Source organism: Dryobates pubescens, chromosome Z, assembly GCF_014839835.1.
Source record: "Dryobates pubescens isolate bDryPub1 chromosome Z, bDryPub1.pri, whole genome shotgun sequence".
Classification (NCBI taxonomy): Eukaryota; Metazoa; Chordata; class Aves; order Piciformes; family Picidae; genus Dryobates; species Dryobates pubescens.
The window spans coordinates 42,609,300-42,624,122 of NC_071657.1; the positions used below are offsets into that span (position 1 = coordinate 42,609,300).

At 39.9% G+C, this 14,823-nt stretch overlaps 1 protein-coding gene across 1 annotated transcript in view; it reads left to right on the top strand.

The window, feature by feature from the left end:
• Positions 1–14,823, top strand: part of SMC5 (structural maintenance of chromosomes 5) — a 74,764-nt gene that overhangs the window by 31,044 nt on the left and 28,897 nt on the right. Inside the window, exons 13-17 of the mRNA XM_054177766.1 lie at positions 517–649; positions 3,856–4,029; positions 4,151–4,320; positions 8,437–8,560; positions 11,954–12,076. Of these exons, the coding sequence (XP_054033741.1) occupies positions 517–649; positions 3,856–4,029; positions 4,151–4,320; positions 8,437–8,560; positions 11,954–12,076 (724 nt within the window). The remainder of the gene's footprint in view (positions 1–516; positions 650–3,855; positions 4,030–4,150; positions 4,321–8,436; positions 8,561–11,953; positions 12,077–14,823) is intronic.

Below are 14,823 nucleotides of genomic sequence, written 5' to 3' on the forward strand. Positions count from 1 at the left end.
AAAATTGAGGGGGGGGGGGGGTGGCGGAGAGAGGGGGTTACAGGGAGGGAAACCCTCCTCAAGGAGGGAATTTTGTTGTGTTACTTGTCTTTGCTGTATATTTCTGTATATATATTGTAAAATACTGTATATACTGTGTTATATATAACCTGCATTCTATATATGCTTGTAAATACAGCCTTGCTTCTCCAACTGAGTTTAGCTGTGGTTTCTTTCTCTGTGGTGGAGGGAGAGCTAGGCCCTCTCTCAATCCACCACACCTGGACTCAACAGTAGCCAAAACACTGCTGTGTTATCAACTGCTGCAAAACACAGCATTGGAATGATGCTTTGAGGAGAACTAACTCCAGCTCAGCCAAACCAAATAGAGCTATATTGTAGAATTTTCTGTATGAATTAAGTTTCTACCATTTCATTTCTGGGTTAGCAGGACTTCTTTCTGATGGTTCAGTAACCTCAGCTTGCCTACCTGCCAAATTGTATTTCTGACGCATGCTTTTTTTCCCCCTCCTCCAGCCGATACGGATTTTTCTCATATTTACGAGAGTTATTTGATGCTCCTCATCCTGTGATGAGTTACCTTTGCTACCAATACCATGTTCATGATATCCCTGTGGGAACAGAGAAGACAAGAAACATGATTGAAAGGGTGAGATGTCCTAAATAGTACAAACATACCCATGGTCTGCTGTTTAACTTGCCAAAGAATTTTTGCAATAGAGGTGGAGAATGCAAAAAAAAAAAAAAAAGAAAAAATTTGCTTTAGCCTTTTATTGGCTTTTGGAAGTGAAAAGAGTTCATTATATGCAAACATATTGCAGGACATTTTAACAAATCCAGTCTTATCTAATGAAGTAATTAACAGAGTAAAGTGAAATACATCTTTCACCTGTATACTGTTCTGAGACCGTTACATGAAGTTGTTATTATAATGAAACTTTATTGCCTGAGTCATTTGGGGCAAAAATTGAATCGACCACTTAATAGGTCAGCATTGTCATGTACTGCTGTGTTTCAAGTAACACTTAAAACTCTTTTGGTTTTGGGTTGGTTTGTTTTATAAGTACATTAAAATGTTCAGTTTCCAGCAAATATGGTGTTATGGCTTCAGTTAGAGTTGATGTGTTAAATAGTATATAAACCTTTTTGATTTTTAGAAACAGGCTAAGAGCTCCCACTAGGAGTAATCTCCCTGCTTCAGTCTGTCTTGAGATCTTGCAAGCTCATTGTTGATGGATTATAATGGGTAACATACACAACAGTTCTCAGCTTAAATCCTTATTCACTTCTCTGCCTGTGCTGGACATCTTTTGTCTGTCTTACACAGAGAGAGAACTATAGTGTCTCTGAGAACAGAGTTGGTTTTTTGACAGTCTTGGGCAACAGGCAGTATGACTAGAGAGCAATTCCTGTTTCACTTAACTGTTGCTCCTTCCTGATTTTTGTGTTTCTAAGGCTCTTGAGAATGACGAAGAGGGAAGTAAAAGTAGAAGGAATCCTAGATGAAAAGCTCTTCTTTTAATGTTTATTCTAAGAATTTTCATCTTCAAACTGCAGTTCTTCCACCACTGTGTTTATCAGCCCTTTCTCATTTCCAGGGCTCAGTAGGCAGCAAATTAAAAATCACTGGCTAAGACAAGCCACTATTCTGAATATGTTTGTAATAAAAATGTGTATTGTATATGTTTTACTACTTAGTACCTTGGGTAGTGGTATATTCAAACACCACCATAACTTGTTTACAAAATGTATTCACAGGTTCAGTGATTCGGTTGTGGGGTTTACACTGTACATATAAAGATAGTTAAATGATTTAAGCACGGATCTAACATTTCCAATACAGCAATTCAAATTGGAAATACAGATGCTGTGATCTGCAGTTTTCCCCCAAGTGGGATTCTGTGGCAGATTATCTGGCTACTCACAACTTGCTCCTCCATCTGGTATCTTCCCAGATGCTATGGCTATAATTCAAGCAGTCCTTGGCTCAGAGAGGGCTAGGGGGCCTCTGTCTCTTTGTGCCCAGGTGCTGGGCTGTAGCCTCTTCTGGGATTCACCTGGTCCAGGTGCAAGGCCTGGGCAAAGTTGTTGGTCTGCTACAGCAGGTTCTTCAGCTGATACTGAGGCAGCATTTGGCTCTTGTTGCTTGCTGGGTGAGAACAAGGCATGTTGCCTGACTTCTTGGCTGGTTTAAATACTGTCCCAAGACAATTAATGCCCTTTGGTAACACAGAACCCTGATAACTGGACCCATAGGACGAGGCATATCCAGACATGGCCAGGGGCACACATGGTTCACAGCTGAGTCACAAAGTTAATTACACCTGGTACATGTTTATCTGGACTCCAGGAAGTGTCCATATTTGCACATTCATGGCTGCTTACAGTGTTAAGCACTAGTGCTATACATTTGCCTTGGCTATCTGGACCCCAGGAACTGTCCCGGTTAGCACATTCACAGATCCATAGCCCATTGTCCGGGCTAGGGCATGTTCAGGGGTTTGACCCTTCAGGACAATGTTGCACGTGGTACTTTATCAATTCACTTGCATAACTGTTTGTTGTAATTACTTTTGGCGAAGTGCATTGTTCGCAACATTTTATCAGTTTTTCCCCACACGTGCCAGGAAAAAAGCATCTCTGAGAAGAGCCTGACTCCATCCTCTTGGCACTCACCCTTTACATATTTATAAACACTAATGAGGTCACCCCTTAGTCTCCTCTTCTGCAAGCCAAACAGACCCAGCTCCCTCAGTCTCTCTGTGTAAGGAAGATGTTCCACTCCCTTAATCATTTTCATGGTTCTGTGCTGGACTCTTTCAAGCAGTTCCCTGTCCTTGAATTGAGGGCCTCAGAACTGGACACAATATTCCAGATGTGGCCTCACCAAGGCAGAGTAGAAAGAGAAGAACCTCTCTCAACCCACTGACCACAGCCCTTCTAACACACCCCAGAATGGCATTGGCCTTCGTGGCCACAAGAGCACATTGCTGGCTCATGGTCATCCTTCCATCCACTAGGACTCCCAGGTCCTTTTCCCCTTCACTGCTCTCCAGCAGCTCAGTCCCCAACCTATACTGGTGCATGGGGTTGTTCTTGCCCACTTCTACACTTGCCCTTGTTTAACTTCATTGAATTTCTCCCTGCCCAGTTTTGTAGAGCTGAGTATGTGGAAAAAGGACAAGGATGGAAATGTCCTCACTCACAGTCTATGCTGTAAAGCAAAGAAAACATGTTTTTCAGTGTCTGGGAACCAAATCAACAGAATATTGCTGGTGCTGTGCACATGAACTGAAAAAATCTTCAATCAAATTTATGTTGTCCTGTGGAGGTTTTTCTGCTGTTCTGGGTTATTGATAATTTTTGACGTGAGGAACTTAAAAATACTCTAGTATTAATATAAATCTTTTTTTTTTTTCCCCTACAGATACATTTGCTTCATTAAAATTGCATTAAAGCTCACCTCATGGTTTCATCTATTAATTTCTTAAGTACTTTTGGTCCTTTGGTACAGACTACATTTGCATGTTACACATCTGCATCACAAGCCAGGGTTGTACTTGCTGTGCAAATATTGACAGTTTTTTCCAGTGTCTATCTGTACTGTCATAATTGCCAGACCTTGTTTGTACTCTGACAGTCTTAGCAGCTCTCTGCCGAGTGGTCAGAATTCCAGGTATAACGATGCATTAAAAATCAGCATCATCTTTTTGCAAAGGCTTGTTTAATAAGTCAGAATCTTGCATTAGATGAAGATCATTACTATGGAGTTTGGTTAGTTTATATCTAGTTCTGAAAAGCATTGTCTTGAGTAACATTTTTGTTGTATTGATACTTTTATGTGTTTTTTTTTAGGTCATACAAGAAACCAAACTTCGGAACATCTATACAGCTGAGGAAAGATACATTATTAGAGTATCACCTTATACACACCTAACCCTCTCTACTAACACATACCTGAGGGCAGCCCAGTTTCTAACTAGTTCAGTGGATACAGATGAAAGACAGCAGTTGGAAAATCAGCAACAGGTAACAGATTTATTTCCCTGTACTACCCATTTTATTGTGCAATAAACATAGACTACTTGCATGTGTTTAGTAAGGTATGTTCGTAGTAAGAATGCTAATGGTGTATGTTCTTTAATTTCAGAACATTTGTAGCACACTGAAGTCACTGGGTATGCGTTTGACTACATTGCACGAGAGACAAAAACACCTGGAACATAGAGACAATGAGCTCAGGCAGCAGAAGAAGGAGCTTTTAGAGAGAGGAAACAGGAGGAAACAGTTGGAATCAAAAATTGCTGTGAAGTATGATAGGTAAGAACAAGGCATGTTATCTGTGAAACATGAACAATTTTCATGACAAAGGTATTTTGGCTTCCTCTTAGTGTGGTGTGCTGTTACCCTTACATAGTAAACTGTAGTTTGAGCATTGGGCACAGATGATAATCAAGACAAAATAGGTGTTTATAAATAGAGCTTAAGACAACATTTAAGACTATGTAACAATATTCCAAATAGTTTCCGGTAGTAAAATCATAGGATTCCAGTTTGAGATCGTTGCATGCATTTACTCAAATACTACCATAGTCTTCTGTCTTGATGGTACATACCTAGATAATACCATGGTGTACATAGATAGTACTAAGTAAGCATTTCAGGGATTGGGTTGGACCCTGAGTGACCACAGTATTTGTCTTCATGTATTTTCTGGTTTTGTGGGCCTCTGCAATTAGTTCTGTTACCACTTTCTCATAAAGCAGAACCTGGGTATGGTTGAAGAGGTATTAAACTTAAGCTCATGCTCCCAGAAGGCAATGTAGGTGAGTTTGCCCCAGGCTTCACTCTCTGCACTCCTGTAAAACAGTCCCAACAGACTCTGAACCCTCAAGTATGTTGCACTGCTTTACATTTTCTGAAAGTTGGTGCTGGTGCTTGCATGTAGAACTCTTGCATTACTTATGATGCATTAAACTAAAAATAGAGAAAGAGAGAGAGAAACGGGGCTGTAGGGGTGTTAGAGGGACCAGAGTCAACTGTTATGTAGTCACAAGTGTCCAGGTTGTTGTGAAAATAAGTAGCTTTAAACAGTGTGGATGTGAGCTCAGCCTCAAAACCAAGTGTTGCTCTCAGATTTCACGTTAGTGATACTTATATTGCCATGCTGGTTTACTGGAATACAGAATTTGCTTTGAAGGCAAATACTGATTAAATCCTTCCCTTTGAAAAAAAATAACAACACTCCTTTAATGTGAAATAGGGTTAATAAGAAACCCAACACAATTACAGACAAGGTTGTTACAAATTTTTTTATATAATCAGAATTGCTTTCTATAAAAGTAGAAATTATTTAAATAATCCTTGCAGTAAACACAACTATTTTCAAATATTTGTATTTCTCATTGATAAGCATCTGAATAAAGCGGGATGTAATTTTGAAAGTGATATACAATGACAGAATTATTTACATTGAAAGGTCCAGCCATCCCCTCAAAGCAAGGTCAACACTGAATTCAGACCTGGTTTTCAGGGCTGTTTCCTTAAAGTCTCCATGGAGACTGCCTGAACTGTTTGGACATCCCTTTCCACTATTTGACTGTCCTCACGAGGAAAAAGTTTCTGCTGATACCCAGTCTGAATTGTCCACAGTCTGAATACGTCCACTGTAATCCTACTATGCACCTCTGGCAGGAGCCTGGTTTTGTCCTTTAAATGGCTTCCTTGTGGGAAGTACAGCAGGGGGTTGCTGTTAGGTGTTTTAAAGCTGTCTCTTGCCTAGGGTGAACAAACTGAACACTTTCATTCTGTCCTGGCAGTGCCTGTGGTGTAGCCTCTGACAGTATTGGCAGCTTTCCAAGTTTGTTCCAGTTTGTTGGTCTTTGGGGCAGGGAGCAAAACCAGTTGCAGTGCTAAAGATAAAGAAAAAATCACTCTCCTCTTGGTTGTGTGTCCATTCATAGAACCAAGTATGCTGGGGGACCTTGCTGCAGCCAGGGCACACTGCTGGCTTGTGCTCAGCTCATTATCCACCAGTACCTGATTCCACCAAATCCACCAGATTATCAGTGATCTGGATGAGGGTATGGAGTCCATCATCAGTAAATTTGCAGATGACACCAAGCTAGGGGCAGATGTGGATCTGTTAGAGGGCAGGAGAGCTCTGTATAGGGACCTTGACAGGCTGGACAGATGGGCAGAGTCCAACTGCATGAGATTTAACACATCCAGGTGCCGGGTTCTGCACATTGGCCACAACAACCCCATGCAGTGCTACAGGCTGGGGTCAGAGTGGCTGGAGAGCGGCCAGGCAGAAATGGACTTGGGGGTACTGGTTGATAGTAGGCTGAACATGAGCCAGCAGGGTGCCCAGGTGGCCAAGAAGGCAAATGGCATCCTGGCCTGTCTCAGGAACAGTGTGGCCAGCAGGAGCAGGGAGGTCATCCTTCCTCTATACTCAGCACAGGTTAGGCCATACCTTGAGTACTGTGTCCAGTCCTGGGCCCCTCAGTTTAGGAAAGATTTTGACTTGCTGGAATGTGTCCAGAGGAGGGCAGCAAAGCTGGTGAGGGGTTTGGAGCCCAAGCCCTATGAGGAGAGGCTGAGGGAGCTGGGGTTGCTTAGCCTGGAGAAGAATAGGCTTAGGGGAGACCTCCTTGCTGTCTACAACTACCTGAAGGGAGGTTGTAGCCAGGTGGGGGTTGGTCTCTTCTCCCAGGCAACCACCAACAGAACAAGAGGACACAGTCTCAAGCTGCACCAGGGGAGGTTTAGGCTGGATGTTAGGAAGAAATTCTTCATAGAAAGAGCAATTGCCCATTGGAATGTGCTGCCCAGGGAGGTGGTGGAGTCACTATCACTGGAGGTGTTTAGGAAGAGACTTGATGGGGTGCTTGGTGCCATGGTTTAGTTGATTAGGTGGTGTTGGATGGTAGGTTGGACATGATGATTTCGAAGGTCTCTTCCAACCTGGTCTGGTCTATTCTATTCTATTCTATTCTATTCTATTCTATTCTATTCTATTCTATTCTATTCTATTCTATTCTATTCTACCTTGAGCTTCTGTGCAGCTGGTCCATCCTGAGACTGTATCACTGTCAGACCCTCTTTCTTCCCATGGGCACAGCTCAGCATTTATCCTTGCTAAGTCTTTGGAGGCTTCTCTTGACTTCTGAAGCATATGCCAGTTGCTACTCCCACTTTAGTTTTGTCTGAAAACTTGTTTAGAGTGTCTTCTGTGTCACTTGTGTCTCTGACAGGGATGTTAAACTGGACAGGTACCAGGACTTAATCTTGCAGTACTGGCCTCCAAGGAGAACACAGCGGATATAACTCTTACCCTCTGAGCCTGCCCATCCTTTGTTTTTTATTTTGCTGAACTCATCTTCCATCTATCCAGACTGTAGTCTTCCATCTTGAGCATAACAATATTGTAGGAGATTACACTGAAAAACTTAGGGGAATGGATCTGAATCCAGCAGACTTGAGAGGAAGGTGGGACTGATGCTTCCAGGTGCAAAGACCAAGGCTGAGCTTATCTTTCCAGTTGACGTGCTTGTTCACAGAGAGCACGTCTAAATAGCCCCTGTGTAGCCTCACAGCACATATGGGTACACAGAACAGTTTTGTAAATGCATTACCAGTGGCGTTATTGTGTTCTTAATCTTATCTAAGGAGCACAAGGTTCCCCTAATAAGACTTCTCTGGGTACATGCAGACAATACGGATCCTGTCAGTGGCTGGGTCCAGACACTCTGAGTGGCTTTCCATTTGTCTTACAATTGGGTTCACCAGGTATGACTACTGATTTTCCCTCTTTTTGCTTCTGGAATTAGCAAGGATGCTAGCTCTGCAATTTTCCTGGGGATCAAAGTAAGAATGATAGTTCATCATTTCCTTTGTCATCCTCTTGGCTGTTCTTACTGGTTTGTAGTATCTCTAAATTCTTGTGGCTCACTAAACATTATTTCATACAAAGTTCTTAATGTTTATATGATTTTGAGGATTGCTGTTAGCTCTCTGCAATGAGTTGAGGACACTTCTATTTTTTTTAAATGTTTTGCTAGTGCATAAAACAAGGGCTAAGCAAACCTCCTGAACTCTCCTATACTGCATTGTTGCAAGTCTCTAGTAGCAGAAGAAAAATACTCTTACACTGATTTGACTGTTTTTTCTTAATTTACTTTTTTAATCTGAAATTTACAGGATTATGGTGGTTGTGTGATGTTTTTGTAGCCAAACTCGATTTCCTTAATTATGGAATTTTGTCTTTTGAATTTCTTCAGTGTGCATAGATTGGGAATGCCTCATGTGTTCACAGTGTATACACGCAGGGTATACAAATGCCTGTTCTTACAAACTGTTGGTTTGTCAAGAAGAATAAGAATTTTTCTATTTTTGTATGATTTACAAAGTGAATATTGATTCCTCCCATAGTTTAAAGCAGCTGGAACAAGATGCTATTAACCTGAAGGAGGAATCTCAACAGGCAAATGTAAAGGTCAAAGAAATAAATATCCAAAAAACAAAACTTGTTACTGAATTGATGCATCTCATAAAGGTATGTATTCTTAATTCAATATGCATTTCTCTATGAAAAGTCCAGTTTTTGTATATTAAGTAGGAGATGTGCAACACTCAGATTTGTAAATGTTCACAAGCAAGCTTTCTGCAAGATCAACATCTCTTAAAGCTTTTATAGACTTAAACTTGTTCATCTGTCATTGATTCAATTCGTAGATCATGTGCTTGTGTTTAGGCTTGCTGACTGAAGACTTACAGTCCATGGTCTGTCTGATGCAGTAAATATATGAATGAGCTGGGAATGAGCTGAGTAACTGATTTAGCCTGTGTATTTTCAGAATACTGCATAATTCTGTGAATCATTCTTGCCACCCTACTTCATTACCTTTTGCTTGTTTGCTTTTTATTGAAAAAAAAGTAATCATTAGTCATGTGGAAGATTGACTTGAAACTATAAATCTCCATGGTTATAAAGGAGGCTGGGATGGGAAAAGTACTCAAGTCTCAGGTTCCAATGTCATTGGGCTTTCTTTAATTCATAAAAATGGAGAAAAAGGTGTGGACTTAATTGTTGCTTTAACTTAGCTTGTAAGCCCTAATAATGAGAGCTGCCATAAGGTGAATTTCCTTAGGTGTTTTGGGTTTTTTTTATGAATTAAGGAACAAGAAACAGTTTCAGTTCCAAAGAAATCTGCTTCTGCTTCAACACTCAGCAAACTGTGGTGCCATTCTTGCAGCCACTTAGAGCATGTGTGTTCTCCCTTTGCTGAGCTTTACTAATATTAAATTGTGTTCTTGCTTACCCCTGAAAGGAATTGAGTATTACCTTTGAACTAAGACTACTTTCAATGCATTTCAATTGCTGGTCTTTATATAATATTTGTTTTTTTAGGAAAAAAGTCTAAATGGGAATCTGTTTGTTGATAGGCATGGGCTACAAGAACTGACGTGTTTCAGAGATGTTATTTGGGTCAGCTAGTCAAAACAATTTTGAAAATCCCAAAGAATAGCAAAAAACCTAATCTGCCAAGTTAAAAGTGTTGCTTAGGGTTTAGATTACTTCTACATAACTTACAGAACTTGTACAGGTAATAACAGTCCTGAAAAGTAACTCTTCTCAAAACTTTTTCAAATGATTTCCATTTAAAACAGGAATTCCTACATCATTGTATTGACTTTTCTAGATTATTGTATTGATTTTGTGTTTGATGCCAGTTTCCTATTACATAAACTGTCCCAGATGTGTTGCTGTTGTAAAATGCAGCATAAATTGTTTGCATGTTGTTTACATGCCTGCCTGAATGTTTGGGTTTGGAGCACAAGTCCTATGAGGAGAGGCTGAGGGAGCTGGGGTTGCTTAGCCTGGAGAAGAGGAGGCTCAGGGGAGACCTCCTTGCTGTCTACAGCTACCTGAAGGGAAGCTGAGCCAGGTGGGGGCTGGTCTCTTCTCCCAGGCAACCTGTTACAGAACAAGAGGACAGTCTCAAGCTGCACCAGGGGAGGTTTAGGCTGGATATTAGTTCTTCACAGAAAGAGTGAATGGCCATTGGATTGGGCTGCGCAGGGATGTGGTGGAGTCACCATCACTGGAGGTGTTTAGGAAGAGACTGGATGAGGCACTTGGTGCCATGGTTTAGTTGATTAGATGATGTTGGGTGATAGGTTGGACTTCGTGTTCTCAAAGGCCTTTTCCAACCTGGTTAATTCTATTCCATTCCTATTCTTTGTCCCCAGTACAGGAAAAGCAACTTAAAAATACATAGTTGGAATACATACCATGTATTTCTCAGTGTACCCAGGTGTAAGTGATGTATGGATTGTATTTGCCTGAAGTAGTTATTGATTGCAAAAGGGATTTATTTCAGTTTTGCATCAGCTTAATTTTCACACATTGTGTGCTATGGGAAATACATGCCTTGTACATACTGAAGAGAGAAAAATGGTCCCATAGAAGTAAGATGTCTCATTATATGTTTTGTCAAAATTTTTATATCCATGTACTTCTGGTCATCCCCAAACCAAACTTCATGATTGATTCCAATTTTATGTGAGTGTGCTTGCTACCATAGGTTTTGTAGTTACAGTAGCTGTAGGCTATTAAAGTGATGAAAACCTAGGTAGTCATACGTGTCAGGCATAGTCACTCCTGCCACAGAAGGAAATGCTCAAACATATACAGGATTTTGTGTTTCCCTGGTGGTAATATGATCTATTTTATAAAGAATTTTGGGGCTTATATGGAACTCTCAACTAGAGTAACAAGCTCCGTGTATGTTTGCACAAGCACAGAAGGCAGAGTGTGCCTGGCATGTATTTAATACACATCAATACTTTACAGCCTCTTGACAGACATAGCCTTGTGCCACTTTTTCAGATTCTAGCACTGCTTCTGTGTGTAGTTCTTTGTGCTGCTGTCTTTAAATAATTTCATCTTTTTCCATTTTAATCTCCTTTTGTGATGACTGAGGTTGCTTCCCTGATAATTATTCTTTATTTGTTTAAGTGGATTGGAAATTAATAAACTGATTCATGTCCAAGCTCACGCTATACAAACTTTGTGTTGAAATGACAAAGAGTAAAGAAGTTAACACTCTCAAAACTTAATCTGCAGAACCCCTACGTCTACAGGTAGAACCTTGTCCTCCCGTTCATTAAGAGAGAAGATACCTTTGTATTTATATGCTGACCATTAAAAAAATAAAACAACAACAAACAAAAGCCAAACCAAAATTAAAGTATATTGGTATTTGCAGTTCCTCACAATTTGAGGTCTGAAGCTACGCTGAGCTCTGACCATTCCTGAGCATAACTTGTTTGACATTAAAATGGTTGCTTCTTTAAAGTTGTCAAAAGAGGTTCTGGGAATCACTGAAGCCTGTTACGAATCTTCCAAAATAGAGCCTGCTATTGTTTGTATGTTGTTCCAGTCAAGACACAAGACACTGGAGTCACTCTGATCAGTCCTTTTGCATTGCCAGTGAGACAGCCAAGTATCTTAAATGGTGGGGTTTTTTTACCTTTTTCCATCTCTGTGTGTGACATAAGTTAATCAAAATCCACCTGTTGGATTGTGTCTCTGAAAGAATTGAGATGGCTCTGACTTCTCACATTTCACATGTAAGTATATGGCACAGAGAAATAAAATGTGTTTCTTATTTATTTGAGTGTAAAATGGCTTGGTTGCAGGTGACATGTATATGCTTACAGATTAGAAGTACATCAGAACTCTACTTCTTGGAGGGTTTGGGTCACCAATAAGTTGCTGTTCTTTTTAATTGAATTTGACAGCAGTATTGGAGATCTAAACACAGCATGAGATTGTGTGCTATGACTGAAAAGGGATGGTTGCTTAAGCCAGGTAGTGATTGTATCAGTTTTTGGTCTCTCGTGGGGGAAAAAAAAAAAGAACATTTTCTGTTTCCATGTGTAGAGCTGTATATCACTGAATATCCGCAAAGCAGACTTGGTTCTTCAGAGCACTGTGGTGACTGCTGAGAAGAGCAGAATGGAACTGGAGTATAAAGCAGGAAGTGTACAGCTGAAAGCTGCAGAGGTAACTGTTTCTATGAATACTGGAGTTTCTACTATGATATTCTATGGAAGCCTTTGTGGTGTAGAAAAAGATGCCTTTCTGTCTTTTTAGAAATAGGTGTTGGTACTGCGAAATATGTAACCTTGATTATGGTAGTTTTGACTTCGTTTTCTTCACTTAAAGCTGAATGGGAGCTTTGCCTTCCTCAAGACAGATAACCTGCTGTGAAAATGCAATGAAGAGTCATCATGTCCTGATCTGCGTATGTCCTATCATACATAATCTATGTAAAGGGCTAGATGTTATTTGCCAGTGTTCTTTCTTCTTAGTCTGTCATAGACAAGTAACCCCAACCCTCATGGAGATACAAGCACAAGATGAACTGGAAAATACTTCATCATAGCAGAACAGAGATGATTTGGTTTTCTTTTTACCTTTCTTTCATAGCTTATTGTCTTCTGCTGTAATTAAATGCCTTCTTTTAGAGGGTTGAAAGGAGGATAAATGATCCTTGTATTGATCATATTATGAAGCAGTGCTGTGCCCAGGTAGAAAGACAGTCTTTGAAGAATTATTTCCACAGACAAGTACTCTAAGAGCAGAGAATGCTGTGAGCTCTCATGGATTGGTGCACAGAGGTCAGCTTTTTTATTTGTGTAGAAGCACAATCTTTGAATGTACTAGGGAAAAATTGGCAAAGTACAAGATGCAAGTTTTTTTCCTCCTCTTGAAAGAGTCAGGTTAATTATAATTTGCTGCTAATTCAATTTGGTACACACACAAAAAAGAAAAGGAAATTGCTGTTGAATTGGAAAGAAGTTCAAAAGATAAGTGATAGTTATTTTGGATGAATATGCTCTTCCAAAATGAATGATCTTAGAATGTGTTCCAAAAACCACTCAAGATTGTAGGCATCATCACTTGCAGGAAAAATAGGAAGAGAACTTGCTAAGAGGAGCAGAAAGTTACCTGAAGAAAGAAACAAGTCCAGCATGTCACTTGGCAAATCATTGTTGCATCAGTTCTATCAGGTGGTGCAACTGTTACTCAGACACTTAAAATTCAGTGGAAATGGTTTCATTGATGGAGCTTAATAAAGGGTAAGAATGGATTACAAAGCTAGGAACCTCATGTGAGTAGTGTGTATCATCGCTGGGATACTTAATGTTTTGAGTTCTCTCTGTCCCCATCTTCATAATTTAGAGAATGGCTTAAGACAGTGCAAAGATAAATGTCTGGTGAGATCAGTAGACAGGAGCTGTAAGGTGTATGTTCTGATATTTCTTGGTTAAACAAAAGTTGCCGTCTTCTCTGGTGAAAGAGGTGTTTGAGTAGGCTGAGATCCTATTAGTTGTCTTTACTAAGTTACATTCCAACACAAATGTAAAAGAAATATTCAAATTTTTTTTTTTTTTGGATGGTTGGGTCTAGGAACATTAAAATGTGAAAGAAAATCAGTAACCCCAGTGATAAGAATTTCAAGCCATTTAACTGCTCTGGAGGAAAGTCTTCTGAGTATTCAAGTGCATCTTAAGTTCTTACATACATGAAAATCCAAAGCCACAGTAGCATGTTGAATCTTTGATTTAATTCTTTAGGCCCTCTTAAAAAAAAAAAAAAAAAAAATTAAAAAAAGATATTCTTTCCTGTATTGCTCTGTGAATTACACATTTCACATACTCTGATTTATTCCTCACTTTCTGCCTTAAGAAATGGCACTTTCATGGGGAAAACTCGGTATTTCTTAGCTTTGTCTCAAATTGTTGTTTGAAATAGTGTGTTTAAATTGGCTCTTCCCTGCAACTTCTTAGTGACTTTGACTAAAATTGATAGTTTTTTCTACAGCATTGCTGTGTTACGGTAGTCTTGCTCCAAAGGTACTTGTGAGGATGCCATTGCAACAGTTTGAGACAGTCTTGCAAGCAGGTTCTTCATGTTTAAATAAACCTGCAAAAATCAAGGAGCCAAACAGAAATAAGTATATTGTACAAAAGCTGTGTAATGAACTAAACTGGAGCCTCAACATTACAATTAAGGGACCATTAACTCTATTTGTCAAGACATTTGTATAGGTCTTATGCTGGTTTTGATGCATTCACTGCAGTTGCAATGGCGGGTATCAGCCAAAGAAGGCATGAATCTTGGTTATTACTTACTCATAGTGTTTATCTCTCAAGCAGTCTTGAGTCTTTGTAATACCTGGGTAAATTTGTGATTAAGATGTGGAATAGAATAAACCAGGTTGGAAGAGACCTTCAAGATCATCACGCCCAACCCATCATCCAACACCACCTAATCAATTAAACCATGGCACCAAGAACCCCATAAAATCTCCTCCTAAACACCCCCAATGATGGCGCCTCCACCAAACCCCACTTAGTATGCCTTAAGATCACAAATGTTCCTTTGTGAGGCCTTGGCACTGGGATGCTGTGGAGAGAGTAGCATGTCTGTTAGTTTGTGGTGGCTTTGTGTGACTTTGTGTTGGTTTGTGTAACTTTTGAAGAAGTCAGGTTAGCAACAACAGATTTCTTGGGTTTGTATTTTGTCATTGCAGTTCAAGGGGGAACCTTAGTGTTATTTTAAGTCCTTGTATTTAATTTATTCAATTAGTATGAGAAGCAAATCTCTGTTTGTGACCCATTAACATTGGGGTATATTGTTATTCCTATCTGCTCATTAAATAATTGGCACAGTTGCCTGCATGTTTCTGATGGTTGCTAATTGTCTTGCTTTGATAGCTCATTAATTTTCAGGTTCATTTTGTG